We start from the raw sequence: 15,724 nt of genomic DNA on the forward strand, positions 1-15,724 counted from the left end.
GGTTCGGGGTCTCTTAAATTAGGCTAGCCATTTAGTCAAGACTGGCGCATTTGTAATTCTCTCTCATCTKAATGGAGCTTAATTTAAACACTGTGAACTGAGCGATATTCAAACCCGAGCTGTCTCTCTTAGTAACTGGGTATTTAAGTAACATCTTAGCCCAATATACAGTAGATAGCTTTATGAGTCCACAAATCATAATGGAACATTTATGATAGCAGTCTTTCCGGGAATAAGCCCTCGTAATTCTTAATTATTGATACAAAATAATGTCAACTGCTTATCAATTAAATCAACTGTGCCACAGGAATGTTGGTTTTGGAATTACCGTACCTCAGAAACCCAGTTACTTGTTTTGATTGATGAGAATTTGAGTAAAATACTATAGCAGCTGGACTGTATGGTGTTGTACTATATGTTACCCCTGGGCATTGGTAGGAAGGCGAGGGATAGAGGGAAGGAAGGAAGGAAGGATTAACTAAAGCCCAGATATGAAAATACTTCAGTATTTGAATAGTCAAGATGATAATCTCATATCTATAGCATCTGGTTGATTTCCTGCTCTGCTYCACTGAAATGTAACAGTTCTACAATAAGCAGTGCTTTACAGTAACATTTAGTTCTGCTACAGTAAAAGTGGTGCCGACAGACAGAAGATCAATGGACAGCGCCTGCAGCTAAGGGAGGCAGAAGGTTATTGATCAGATGATGAGTGACATGTCATTATGCAGCTCTACCACCCCAGGTAGAGGTCCATACCCAGTTGATCCATTATGGGTTGAAACCCAAAGGGCCTGTTTCCTAGCCTTGAACTAAAAAGCAWGCTCAATAGAGAATCTCCATTGAAAATGCTTTTTAGTCCAGGACTGGCTTAGTCTGTATCCGGGAAACCAGTCCYTGGTGTCTGTACCCAAGGCTATTACTGTACAGTACAGTAGATACTCTAGGTGTTCTGGAACAGTATGAGGTCGTTCCTGAGTCCACAGTCTGTAATGTATGGTGCCAGTGAGCTGTGCTGTCCGTGTCCCCTTGGCCCTGTGCCCTGGCACTTTGTCCTCAGCAGGGCACTGTAGCTCACAGACAAGAGCTAAGTCTCAAATGGCACTATATTCCCTGTATAGTGCACTGCTTTTAACCAGGGCCCATATGGCTCACCAGGGCCCATAGGGCTTTGTTTAAAAGTAGTGCACTAGGAATAGAGGGGGCCATTTGGGACGCAGGCACGGACACTTTTATACCTGGGAGAAAATGACAAGAAATACAATGAAGCCAATACGGTGCATCAGTGAGAGATGAATCCCCCATAAATCCACGMTGCAGGGTTTATAAGTGAATTGCCRGTACCACTATCTCGCCTGTAGTGTCTCACATAAAAGAACGCTCCATAAGTTTTATTTGAGGGGGGAAAAAATGGGATATTGTCCCCGAGCGTTAGGCTGACAAGTTGACATTGAATGTGTGAACGGTAAAGGAATGTGTAATAGCTGCGTGTTCTGGTCTYTACGGTGCACACACGTACACATGCATGTGTGTGTTGCTATGAGCAGCGTGCGGTTGGGTTTGTGTGTGTTTGCAGAGATTTTATTTTATTTTATTTMGATCTCTTTTAGTCCCCTTTTGGACTAATCTTCCAAGAGTCCTTAAACATTAAAATACAATTTATAATACGAACACATTTCCACATGATAACCACACTATTACAAACAGACATATACACTAAACATAATGACCCAATAGAATACTCAGCTAAAAAAATATTGATTCTCATCTTACTATAGTCCACAACATTTCTGTTTATATATTTAAACGTGTAAAATAATGTACATTTATGATTTGAGAGTTTCTGGTTTGCTCAGTTAATTTATTCCATTTCTTATTTCTCTAAATTGAAATGTTCTTTTTGCCTATTTCTCTTTTCTGTCTGGAACGCATAATGGTGAACAATCTATTCCTAGTATTTACTGAATGTCTGTCTCTTCCAACTGATTACCTTTGTGAATAGAACTTGGCCGTTTAATATGTATATTATTGAAATAAAATAAGCATGTTCCTTTCAATTATCTATCGATTGATGACCAACCAAGAACATTGCGCATGACTGCAACAGAAGAACCATATCTCACCTTAAAACAATCCTTGCTGCTTTTTTCTGTGCATCTGCAGCCTCCTAACTTCACTTACATTTACATTTAAGTCATTTAGCAGACGCTCTTATCCAGACGCGACTTACAAATTGGTGCATTCACCTTATGATATCCAGGAACAACCACTTTACAATAGTGCATCTAACTCTTTTAAGGGGGGGGGGGTTAGAAGGATTACTCTTTATCCGATCCTAGGTATTCCTTAAAGAGGTGGGTTTCAGGTGTCTCCGGAAGGTGGTGATTGACTCCGCTTGGACCTGGCGTCGTGAGGGAGTTTGTTCCACCATTGGGTGCCAGAGCAGCGAACAGTTGACTGGGCTGGAGCGGGAACTGTACTTCCTCAGAGGTAGGGAGGCGAGCAGCCAGAGGTGGATGAACGCAGTGCCCTTGTTTGGTGTAGGGCCTGAGTCAGAGCCTGAAGTACGGAGGTGCCGTTCCCCTCACAGCTCCGTAGGAAGCACCATGGTCTTGTACGGATGCGAGCTTCAACTGGAAGCCAGTGGGAGAGGAGCGAGGAGACGGAGGGGTGACGTGAGAGAACTTGGGAAGATTGACACACCGACGGGCTGCGGCGTCTGGATGAGTTGTGAGGGGTTTAATGGCACAGGCAGGAGCCACACAACACGCGAGTTGCAGTAATCCAGAGGGAGATGGACAGCAGTGCCTGGATTAGGACCTGCGCCGCTTCCTGCGTGAGGCAGGTCGTACTCTGCGAATGTAGGAGTACAGATGAACCTACAGGAACGGTCACCCCTTATGTTAGTTGAGAACGACAGGTGTTTGTCCAGGATCACGCCAAGGTTCTTAGCACTCTGGGAGGAGGACACAATGGAGTTGTCAACCGTGATGGCAGAGATCATGGAACGGCAGTCCTTCCCGGGAGAAGAGCAGCTCTCTTGCCGAGCGGTTCATCTGAGTCAGCTGACGTGTGATCCGTTCCACACTGAATATGTCTGCCAGACATGCAGAGATGCGATTCACCACCTGGTTATCAGGGGGGGAAAGGAGAAGATTAATTGTGTGTCGTCTGCATAAGCAATGGATAGGAGAGACCAGTGAGGATATGAACAGAGCAAGTGACTTGGTGTATAGCGAGAATAGGAGAGGGCCTAGAACAGAGCCCTGCCTGGGGGACACCAGTGGTGGCCGGTGGTGCGGAGACAGATTCTCGCCACGGCCACCTGGTAGGAGCGACCTGTCAGGTTCAGAGACGCAATCCAAGCGTGCGTGGCCGCGCCGGAGATGCCCAGCTCCGAGAGGGTGAGAGGAGATCTGATGGTTCACAGTATCAAAGGCAGCCGATAGGCTGAGAAGGATGAGAGCAGGAGGAGAGTTAGCTGCTAGTGCGGAGCGCCTCCGTGACACAGAGAAGAGCAGTCTCAGTTGAATGACTAGTCTTGAAACCTGACTGATTTGGATCAAGAAGGTCATTCTGAGAGAGAAGATACAGGAGAGCTGGCCAAGGACGGCACGTTCAGATTTTGGGAGAGAAAAGAAAGAAGGGATACTGGTCGTGTAGTTGTTGACATCGGAGGATCGAGTGTAGGTTTTTTCAGAAGGGTGCAACTCTCGCTCTCTTGAAGACGGAAGGGACGTAGCCAGCGGTCAAGGATGAGGTTGATGAGCGAGGTGAGGTAAGGGGAGAAGGTCTCCGGAAATGGTCTGGAGAAGAGAGGTAGGTGGGTCAAGCGGGCAGGTTGTTGGCGGCCGGCCGTCACAAGACGCGAGATTTCATCTGGAGAGAGAGGGGAGAAAGAGGTCAAAGCACAGGTAGGGCAGTGTGAGCAGAACCAGCGGTGTCGTTTGACTTAGCAAACGAGGATCGGATGTCGTCGACCTTCTCTTTCAAATGGTTGACGAAGTCATCAGGAGAGGGAGGAGGGGGAGAGGGGAGGAGGATTCAGGAGGGAGGAGAAGGTGGCAAAGAGCTTCCTAGGGTTAGAGCAGAGCTGGAATTTAGAGTGTAGAAATTGGCTTTAGCAGCAGAGACAGAAGAGAGAATGTAGAGAGGAGGGAGTGAAAGGATGCCAGGTCCGCAGGGAGGCGAGTTTCCTCCATTTCCGCTCGGCTGCCGCGAGCCCTGTTCTGTGAGCTCGCAATGAGTCGTCGAGCCACGGAGCAGGGGAGGACCGAGCCGGCCTGGAGGAATAGGGACATAGAGAGTCAAGGATGCAGAAAGGAGAGAGGAGGGTGAGGAGGCAGAATCAGGAGATAGTTGGGGAGAAGGTTTGAGCAGAGGGAAGAGATGATAGGATGGAAGAGGAGAGAGTAGCGGGGGAAGAGAGCGAAGTTGGGACGGCGCGATACACATCCGAGTAGGGGCAGTGTGGGAAGTGTTGGATGAGAGCGAGAGGGAAAAGGATACAGGGTAGTGGTCGGAGACTTGGAGGGGATTTGCAATGAGATTAGTGGAAGAACAGCATCTAGTAAAGATGAGTCAAGCGCTATTCCTGCCTTGTGAAGGGGGGAAGTGGAGGGTGAGGTCAAAAGAGGGAGAGTGGAAGAAGGAGGCAGAGAGGAATGAGTCAAAGGTAGACGTGGGGAGGTTAAAGTCACCCGAACTGTTGAGAGGTGAGCCATCCCAGGAAATGAACTTATCAGGGCGTCAAGCTCATGATGAATCTTCAAGGGACCTGGAGGGCGATAAATGATAAAAAACTTAGCTGTCAAGTGTCAGCTTGTTTGCATCACACCGGTGTCAGCTTGGTTGGTTAGGTCCAACATCCAGCTGACTGAGTGAGGGCTCGTTTCTGGGCTCATCACTTGATGATGCATTTCCCAGACCACAGAACCAGTATCACCTGACTCTCAATTAATGCTTGTGGTATTTGCTGAAGGAATTTTCCTGGTAAATATTTAGCTATCCTTCTGATTATGCAACTGTGTTTATATAATATATATTATTTTCATAGATTAGTTATTGAGACGACCATGATAAGCATGTGTCTCAGCTGCACTCCCAATAGTTTGTTGTTCTGCCACTCTTCAATTTGTATCCTCCTATACTAATGTATCCATGCTGTTTTGCCTTTTGCGTAGTGGAACAGACCAACATAACTTTGGTTTTCTGGTGTTTAAAACAAGTTTGTTTTGGCAAACCACTCCCTGATATTCTCCAATCTCCTTGTAAAGCTTGCTGTACCTGTTGAACCGATTGTTCTTGCTGCATAAATTGTAGTATACTGCAAATATAGTAGCTTGAGTTTCAGCTAAGGCGTAGGGAAGGTCGCAGAGAACCCAGATGAAAACACGTCTGTCCTACCAGTGTGTTTGCGAGGGGAAGTGGTGTCATATGAATTGTCAACTCACTGTCTGTTACGCCCTGATGGGACTGATGGGGTCAGAGGTCTCCAACCCAAAGAACATTTCTATACATGAATGACTTGACTTTTTCCCTCCGAATGATCCCTCAACAAGATATATTTATTCCGCCTCAGTTTACACACGCACACACACACACACACACACACACACAACACACACTGCTGTTTGGTAGTGCATGACGGGTTCTTGGAGCCTTTATTTTATTTATCGCCAGTCACCCAGTCCAGGAGGATAAATGAGGAGGAATGCAGAGCCTAGCGAGGATCCTCTCATCTGGGTTTGGAGCGGGACCAACCAACCCGGCCTGGCTGCGTAGCAGCATAGCACCACACAGACCACACACATGGACACATACAGACACATACACAGGCACAAACCACACACAGCTGGCCAGAATGCCATCCAGCCCAAACATTAGGAAGGTGTTCTTAATGTTTTGTACGCTCAGTGTATGTTTGCTTGCCAATGGCGGTAACACTTTCCATCGCAATAAAGTATTTTAATTGAATTAAATAATTTGTTTATTTAGAATAATCTGAAATGCTTTTTTTTTTACAGATTACAAAATTCTAGAGCTTCCAAAATGGGTATATCATACACTGTGATTGGAGAAGGCATAGGTAAGGTTATCCTCGTTTAAAATATGATAAACGTGTATCCCACATCGGAGACGAGTCAGGAGAAATGCCCCTTGAGATATTGAGTGCTATCGAGCTCCTCTTTGTTTACCGCCCATTCAGCATCGTTCACACCCTTCTTTAAGCCATTAGACCCCACCCATCTCTTTAAGAATTAACATGTGAAAGCATGGCCAACATCAGCATGGTTCAACCCCTCCTCTCAGCCAATCATGGCCAGCCAGAAAGGATCCTGTCTTTCTCCTATGTCAAATCAAATTGATTTTGTCACGCGCGCTGAATACAACAAGTGTAGACCTTACAGTGAAATGCTTACTTACCAATAATATGCAGTTTTAAGAAAATAAGTGTTAAGTAAAAAAATAGATAAGTAAAAAAATAAAACAAATAATTAAAGAGCAGCAGTAAAAAACAAAAAGTGAGGCATTATACACGGGGTACCGGTACAGAGTCAATGTGCGGGCACCGGTTAGTCGAGGTAATATGGTATATGTAATGTAGGTAGAGTTAAAGTGACTATGCATAGATAATAAACAGAGAGTAGCCGCAATGTAAAATGGGGGGGGGGGGCAAATGCAAATAGTCTGGGTAGACATTTTATAGCTGTTCAGGAGCCCTATTAAAGGACTTAATACAATGAAATGGTTATTGTCCTACTGTGAAGTAAGAACAAAGTCATCTGCCCCCGTGGGCTGGCGTGTCACATTTTATTGGAATGCTGTAATTCTATGACACTATGTAAACGAGCATGAAGATTGTTTAGAGTGGCTGTGTGTATATCCTCTCTTACAGCATGCAAATGCTCCTCCATAGTCGTTCACGTGTTGTAACCGCGGTAATTAACAATGGGTGCATCAGCTGCTCTACCTCCTTGATGACTCACGTGGATGTAAGCGATTACCTGTAACTGTTGTAATTTTGCCTACATGTGACTGAACCGTTGTCCATGCGATGGTGTATTGTATTGTAGTATGCAATCGTATAAGGATCATTAGAGCTAGCAGAATATGGAAATGGAAATACTGTATCGAAATGGGAATATCAATTTAGGAGGGTGGGCCCAAACGATCCAGACTATTATGCAAATAAAATATGCACATTTCCCCCCCGATGTAATTAAGATTAACATAATTTGATAGCAAAATGCATGAATGATGCATGCATGATTGATAGGTACATTGTAATAAGTCCTTTATCTGGTTTCAGGATATTGTAGCTATGTAGCTTAGCATTAGCGGTCTAGCCTAAAGTGCATTGCGTTTCCTTGGGCTCTAGCTGCGCTCTGCAGAGCGTCTAGGCTTCACCATCCTAACCGGCAAGTCTGTCTTTATTTCGACAGCAGCAGACAGACCAGGCCCAGGAAATGCGATAAGGCGGTTCATGTTTCTCTTCATTCTGCTTCCATTTTTTGTTGTTGCTGTAGATGTGCGGTGTATCAGACGTGGCGCGTCTACTCAATCATGTCGAGCCGGCTCTTAGTGACAGATATAGATTTTTTGTTTGCGTACCACCAGGATGTGTTTGCGACTTCAAAGCGATGCCTTCCTCCTCCATTCCCTCACCATGGGTGTAATTCCAGAGAACCCTCATTAGAAATATTGTACTGCACCTCCTCGTACTTGCCTTATAACAACACGTGGAGTGCAGTTTGTGTGTGATATATATATATATATATATATTTTTTTAAACGCTTGAATTGAGTGAAAGGTTGTCTGCTGACCCTGATGTATTCTCAGTATCTTAGAAGAGAGTGTTTTGTACTTTCCGAATGACTCTCATGGCAGGCACACAGACACGCTTGCACGTTGGCTCCCCAGTACAATACTGCCTGTGCTGTACCATGTTAGACACGCACACTGTAACTCCAGTCATTGACGACTTCACCGCCTGCCATATTGAACTATCCTCTCCTTGTCCTGACCTACATTGTCCTCTCCTGACTCCCGCAACTGTGTTCAGTTGAACTCTCTCTGTCAGGGATTGTGTTTGGTATTCGCGGGTCTTTTGAGGTCGCGCCGTACTGCTGTGGCCTTTTGCCCTTGGTCTCTGCATGGAGCCGACCACAGCGACTTCCCAGTGCCATACAGGTAATCCCTGCTCTGAGGAACCAGCACTCTCCTACCTCTGCTGAATGTAGGTCAACAGTCTGTTTCTCGAACCCCTTTCGTGTTCCTCTTCCACTGAACATTCCTTTTTATACTTCACCATTCACCTCTTCGATATTATATTTATGAGCTGGTTTACTGCGTCTCAGCTGGGTAGAACCATCCGATCTGTTTTGGCAATATGATTTAATTCAACCTTATTTCACCTCCAGCTCTTACAGTAGTGTTTCCTAATTAACATTTGTCAGTTTTCCTTCATTTTACCWRCCTGTTGTTAATCAGACGGGAGCTCAATTCCGTTCTACCACAGGTTATGATTTTGCCTTTATTTCACGCTCCTTTACCTCTATCGAATGCAGGAAACTCCACACACACGTTGGTGTGTGCGAGTGTGTGTTTCTGTGTGCTCGCCCATGTGTGTGTGTGTGTGTGTGAAAAAGTGTGTAAAGCAGAGCCACACCAGCTCGGCCCAGCTCCCCCCATTATCCCTTTCTAATTACACTTTCCTTGTGAAACAGTGGACCAGAGGCCACCATTGACTGCTTTTAATCTGGAACCAAATTTTAATTAACACCGATGCAACTCCGCCGCTGATACATCCCTGGGAATGTCGGGATCACAATAACTCATAAATCACCYCTGCAGATTCATTCTCGRCTTTTCACCACTGATGAATTTCCAGAGTGTGTGGGACGGACGAGGGAACGAATGAAGGCTCTGGTACGACGCCGTCAACCTTTGAGAGATTTGTTGCCGGAGAATTAAGAGCACTGCGAAATGAAATGGCTGTTGTTGGCTGTGTGAGGAGCGTGGTGGCCAACGTCAGCCTCTTCAAATATCGATGGGCTGAAGGGTGTTCCGTTTTGAGGGGGATTCCTTGCGTTAGAAGGGAAAAAACGATTGGCCTGTTGGTGAATACTTTATCTGTGCATTGTTGTGATTATTTTATAGTTTTACTGGAAAATGTGCTTAAAACATTTACTATTGAATACAGCATTGTAAAATGTAGCCTAGGACTATAAAACACGCTATATATTCAGCATTGTATAATGTAGCCTAGGACTATAAAATACAGGTGTATATTCAGCATTGTATCCTCTTTTAAGGATCCAACCCATTTTTTTTCAYTGACATACCCAAATCTAACTGGCTGTAGCTCAGGACCTGAAGCAAGGATATGCATATTCTTGATACCATTTGAAAGGAAACACTTTGAAGTTTGTGGAAATGTGAAATMAATGTAGGAGAAAACAACACATTCGATCTGGTAAAAGATAATACAAAGAAAAAAACGTGAATTTTATTTTGTACCATCATCTTTGAAATGCAAGAGAAAGGCCATAATGTATTATTCCAGCCCAGGTGCAATATAGATTTTGTCCACTAGATGGCAGCAGTGTATGTGCAAAGTTGTAGACTGATCCAARGAACCATTGCATAGCTCTTCAAAATGTTGTATCAAGACTGCCCAAATGTGCCTAATTGGTTTATTAATACATTTTCAAGTTCATAATTGTACACTCTCCTCAAACAATAGCATGGTATTGTTTCACTGTAATAGCTACTGTAAATTGGACAGTGCAGTTAGATTAACAAAAATGTTAACTTTGTCTATGTCCTGGGATTCTTTTTTGTTACTTACAACCTCATGCTAATCGCATTAGCCTACGTTAGCTCAACCGTCCTGCAGGGGGGGGGGGGTAGGACTATAAGTACGGGTGTATATTCAGCATTGTAGAATGTAGACTACACTGAGTATACCAAACATTAGGAACCCACCCCGCCATTTGCCCTCAGAACATCCGCAATTCGTTTCGTCAGGGCATGGACTCAACAAGGTGTCAAAAGCGTTCCACAGGGATGCTGGCCCATGTTGACTCCAATGCTTCCCACAGTTGTGTCAAATTGGCTGGATGTGCTTTGGGTTGTGGACCATTCTTGATATACACAGGTTTTGTTGAGCGTGAAAAACCCATCAGCGTTGCAGTTCTTGACACAAACGGTGCAACTGGCACCTACTACCGTACCCCGTTCAAAGGCACTWACATTTTTTGTCTTGCCCGTTCAACCTCTGAATGGCACACATACATAATCCATGTCTTAATTGACTCAAGGCTTAAAAATGTGTATTTAACCCATCTCCCCTTCATCTACACTGATTGAAGTGGATTTCACCAATAACATCAATGAGGGATCATATCTTTCACCTGGATTCACCTGGTCAGTGTGAATACACCAAACATGTCATGGAAAGAGCGGGTGTTCTTAATGTTTGGTGTACTCAGTGTATATTCAGCATTGTATAATGTAGCCTAGGACTAAAATACATTGGCTTGAGTTTGTTATTGCTAATTAGCATTCCTAAGCATTCCCATATGAACGTCAGAGCCGCTAACTATCAAGCGATGTAGTGCTCACAAGATATGAAAACTGGCAGCCTCTGTTGTCATATTACCCACCTATTACTGCTACAATTACCAAGCCCTGTCATTCTCTCTCTTCGTCTATCTCCACCTGCATTTTTCATCATTCTCTCCTTCTCTCTTTCCCTTCAGGATATGGCTTTGTGGACTTTGATAGCCCAGCTGCAGCACAAAAGGCGGTGTCGTCTCTCAAAGCCACCGGGGTGCAGGCTCAAATGGCTAAGGTAAGAACTGTTAGCACGTTAGCATCGTTGCTCAGTAGGCTAATATAAGATAGGCTCAAATGGCTAAGGTAAGAACTGTTAGCACGTTAGCATCTTTTCTCAGTAGGCTAATATAAGATAGGCTCAAATGGCTAAGGTAAGAACTGTTAGCATGTTATCATCGTTGCTCTATAGGCTAATATAAGACAGGCTCAAATAGCCACGATAAGGAGCTGTTAGAATGTTAGCGTCCTTCGATGCCTTACACCCATTGCATACACTACAATATAAAAATATTTAAAGTTGCATGGTCTTGGAGAGAATCCCCAGACCCCTATCCAGATACAGACCCAGAAACAGACCGTGGTGTGGTAATGTGTGTGAGATGGTGGGAGGACACTCTAGCCTGCAGAAGGGGAGTTTAAATATGTTTTATGTTTCCAATGGCTCTGTCTCCCATCTCTTCCCTAACTACTACACAGTGTATGACAGGGGCAGTGCTGTGGCCATATACAGTTCAGCACCATTATGTGTGTGTGTGTGCACCTGCGTGCGTGCATGCTTTCTCCTGCTGCTGGTGCCCTGTGGTGGACACTGTGTCAATTAGACTGTGCTCTGGTTGCGGTGCGCCCGCCTGTCAGGTGCTCTTTGATATGATTGTGTGAAAGTGGAAGCAGATGAGAGGAGCTGGAACATGAGAGTCCCTGGTGAGCTCCACAGCTTGAGACAGTAAATACCATACCATACCATAAGGCCAGCTAGCCAGAGGCTTAATTGAACATTTAAATCTTCACTTGTTTTGATGCTGCTGGCATTGGTGCTGATTAGAACTGTGGTGATGAGGAGGAGGAAGATGAGAGAGATACTTCCATTTRTATTCACAATTCCAATAATGATGATGGTCAGGATGACGATGCCAGAAATGATGATGAAGATTACACCCCCGTTATTGTGGTGGAAAAATAATGGGAGCAGCTAGGAGAGATGATATCCTYCTAGGTGCTCAAGTATGCCATCTCTCAAATGCACAATTTACCCATTTCCTCTCTTCACAAAGTGTCTGTCCTTCCTCTAATATTTATAAGAGGCCACACACAGAGACTAGAGATTAGGGTCTATGCTCTTTCCCAATTTAATTGAAAGCCTTTTCTTTGTATTGCTTTCTTTTGTCAATCAACATTCCCAGCTGACCTTTTTAAACAGTGTTTTGTGGGTGTGGGTAGTGGGAGGGGGTTGCTCTTGAATGTTTCCCCCCGCATGACTGAAGGMTCTGGCTTTCTTTACTCCGGTCTTTTTATCCTACGTCTGAGAGACATTAAGGGGTCCTTTGGTTTTTATTGACTCTCTCTGTATCTCTTGTCTACTCACTCGCTCTTCCACTTGCTCTCTATCTCTCGCTAGTTGTCTCTTTCCCACATAAACACACAGCCACACACACGCCTAAACACGTTCCTGTCTGCCATGTGTTCGACCGCCATATATTCAACGAGCGCAATTTAGTCCCATCCGTAATTAACGTTGCCTATCTGTGGCTGTGACTTTGAAACATCTATCGGTTCCCCCCAGAGGCATCAAACAGGAACCCCGGTGAGCATCACCATCACATCCTGCAGGTGTAAATCATGGCGGKGACGGCTGCCACCCCGATGACCGAACGCGGTCATGCTGGGGCTCATTCTTATCATGCTCCCCTTCCCAAGGCTCCGTTTTGTCACGTAGATCTCCCGCGACAAAGTCATATACGGAATTGGGAATCAGAGCCGGAGGCTTTGAGCTCATGAAATAAAACCGTCCGAGTAATCAAGCTCCGCCTGCTTTTCCCGCCGCAGTGCCATTAAAAGGCTTTTATTAAGGGGCCTTATTTTAAACACAGTTGCGAGGGAGGGAAGAGGAGGGAAGAGAAATGGTTATTTATTTCCTCCTCCTCCTTCCTTTGTCTGGATGTCCCCCTCGGAATTGGTAATACCAAGGAAACATTGGTTTCCTTTTATTTCCTCCTCCCCGTTGGGGACTGTGACAGCATGAATGAGGATGAGAACCATAATGACGGTACCTGAAGGACACTTCCTTGTGCCTCCCTCGCTGTCAGTCACCTACAAAGAAGCAGCTTGGGCGAGAGTATGTGTGTGTGTGTGTGTGTGTGTGTGTGCGTGCGTCTGTGTGTGTTCATCAGTGGAGTGGGGTGGGGGAGGGAGGGGCCCTCACGCCTAGCTGAAGACTTCATTCGCCGTGTCACTGTGTTGCGGAACGCTTTTTCTCCCTGCGTGAAGACAGATGCTAAAAAGAGACACCAGGATAACAAGTAAACGGTCCGTGTCTCCCATCGCCGATGCAAACCTGTCAAAGAGCTCTCCTCCTCAACTCCCCGCAGGCTGCCATTTTCCCCTTGAGCCAATCACACTGAATTATGGGGTGAGAGCCCTCGATTGTGGTGTCAGTGTCGGAGAAGCAATTCCACCTGACAGCTGCTAGCTCTCAGACAACAACCCAGTCTTTATGTAAATCATCTCCCTACCTTTGTCGTTGTTTGTCTTATGGTTGCCGCGATGAAAGCAAAGCTCTCCCTTTCTCTCTCTCTCTCTCTCTCTCTCTTTCCCTCGCCAAAGCTGCCTGAACCAGCCCAGATTAGCCACAGGATCCCCAACATCACACGGACACACTACACACTCCCTTGAATTCATACATATTTAGATTCACCCTGTATTCAACCTAAATTCACTGCCTCCTAAGCTAACATTGCCATGTTTATTCTCCAGTAATAGCAGAGGCCCAAAATGAGAGCCTATGGTTCATTTGAATGTGGAGGGTTATTAAGGTTGGTATTGACATGTAACATTCATTGACATGTAACAGGTTTGACATGTTACATTGACATGTAACATTGACATGTAACACTCTACCTCTGGGCTGTTTACCCTTTCTGCCTGCACTTGCCCTCCACTTCCTGTCCACATTAGAGTGTGTGGGGGGGGGGGGGGGATATGCCAAAAACGCCATTAGAGCGCCTCCGTGAAATGAATCCCAAACGTTTAGGCAACGCTCAGCTCCGGATCATCAGGCAGCCGTCTCTGTTCGCCATTCGGGCATTTAATGGCCCATGGAGTTGTTACGGTAATGTTTGGGCCTCGGTCAGGGCAAAAGCCCACTACAACGTAGAATAACGGAGATTGACATTCCTATCTCTCAGGGGAAATTTCCTGTCAATATTGCATTTATATTCATACAAACAGCAAGGAAGCTCCCTGTTGGTGGTCTGGGTAGTCAGCGGTGGTATTATTTTCATTATTACCCTATTATCCTTTAAGGGTGACTTKTTTGACATAGTTCCTGCACTGACACCCCTTTAACAGTTCAACGAGACGAAGGGTGACCTCTGGACTCCAATCAAACGGATGGCTGGCGCCATTGTTGCTGTGGCTGAGAATTGCTAGGCTAGCTTAATATAGCTGCGCTGCACCTTAGGCTGAGGTCAACTTTGGCTTCTTTTCCGGCTGTGGGAATCTATTCAGAAAGAAAGGATAATTGGGGGGCTAGAGGATACCGGTGCAGACTCAGCAGCCATCTCTCGCTGCAGTTTGTGTTATCCCACCTTGAATATGATGCCATTTCAGCAAGACATTGCGAGCCGTGCGAGAGCTGTGTTTTTCATAAAGCATATGGGTGTCAGCCAGAAGATAGTAATAATCAGCACATTTCCAGGCTTAGTGTGGTTGCCATCTAGACTGGGGTTGTCGTAGAGATTATGGCGTATGTAGCCTAGTACCGCCGTTTTCCAGTGCCTCCTCTCCATATTTGTCTGGCTGTCTTTGAATACACCGTACAAACAGCAGCATATTTTGTGCATACTTCGTGCCTCTGTCATCGTGTGTTGCCTTGTCTCCTTATCAACCCATTCGTCCCCTAGTGACAGTAGGACAGTATCACTGAGCGTACAGGAGGTAAAGTCCCCCTAGGTTCCCCTACACGTGTATATTCCTCTCTCTTTATCTCTCCGAATGCATAATGTGCATAGACGCCTCGTGCATCAACGCGGCCTAGCTGCAGCGCGCCGCTCACCCTCCCTCCCCGTAGTGAGACTTTGTGAAGGGCAAAGCCGGCGCGACTGAGACGGACCATCTGACTAGCTCTCAGTCCCGCGCCCCGTCGTTGGCTCGCACTGTCTCTCGGGCACTCTAATTACGCGTCAATCACCTGGAGGAGCGCGGCATGTGGTAAATTATTTCACCGAGCAGCGTGAAGACATGCAGAGAGAGAGAGATAGAGGGGAGGAGGGAGAGAGAGAGAGAGAGAGAGAGAGAGAGATCTGGCAGAGACAGTGTCACAACAGACAGCCGGCTGCATCAGGAGACAGGCCAGCATTAATGAACAAAGTTACAAACTTATCAGAGGGAGAGAGTGTCTGGTCTGCCACCCTCCCTCTAGGGGAGCGAGAGTCACAGCAACTTTTAATGGACATTGGCACACATCGCCATCCCAATACTCTTGGCACAAAGCGACTTTGAACTGGTACGGGATTTCTGTTAGAGTTTGCAAACTTCTGTCATTATACAATCCTGTCTGTAGTTTGAATGGCGCTCAATAGGCACTACGAACGCAGACCGTAACATTCCAATTAAGGTAAAATTGTGGCTTTATTTGTGAATAGCTCTCTGTTTGGTTACCAAATTGCCTAGCAGTGGCCCTGAGCTCAAATGAGTCCATTTCAAACGGAGCGAAGGCCTTCAGTCTCAATACGCTCGATGCTGCCATTGCTTCGCTTTGAAGCGAATATAAATAAATATAAACACGGCTTTTCAGACTCAATAATGGCCACAGTGTGCCGTTGTTATTAGAGTCCCTTTGATGTGGCAACTGTGCCAAGTCGCTCCCTGTCTCCCTCAATTGATC

The 15,724-nt window shown here is 45.7% G+C and overlaps 1 protein-coding gene across 1 annotated transcript in view; it reads left to right on the forward strand.

Moving 5' to 3' along the window:
• Positions 1-15,724, forward strand: part of LOC111955888 (RNA-binding motif, single-stranded-interacting protein 3) — a 282,350-nt gene that overhangs the window by 127,587 nt on the left and 139,039 nt on the right. The window contains exon 5 of the mRNA XM_070436361.1: positions 10,767-10,858. Within this exon, the coding sequence (XP_070292462.1) occupies positions 10,767-10,858 (92 nt within the window). The remainder of the gene's footprint in view (positions 1-10,766; positions 10,859-15,724) is intronic.

Source organism: Salvelinus sp. IW2-2015, linkage group LG31 (genome assembly GCF_002910315.2).
Source record: "Salvelinus sp. IW2-2015 linkage group LG31, ASM291031v2, whole genome shotgun sequence".
NCBI classification, from domain to species: Eukaryota; Metazoa; Chordata; class Actinopteri; order Salmoniformes; family Salmonidae; genus Salvelinus; species Salvelinus sp. IW2-2015.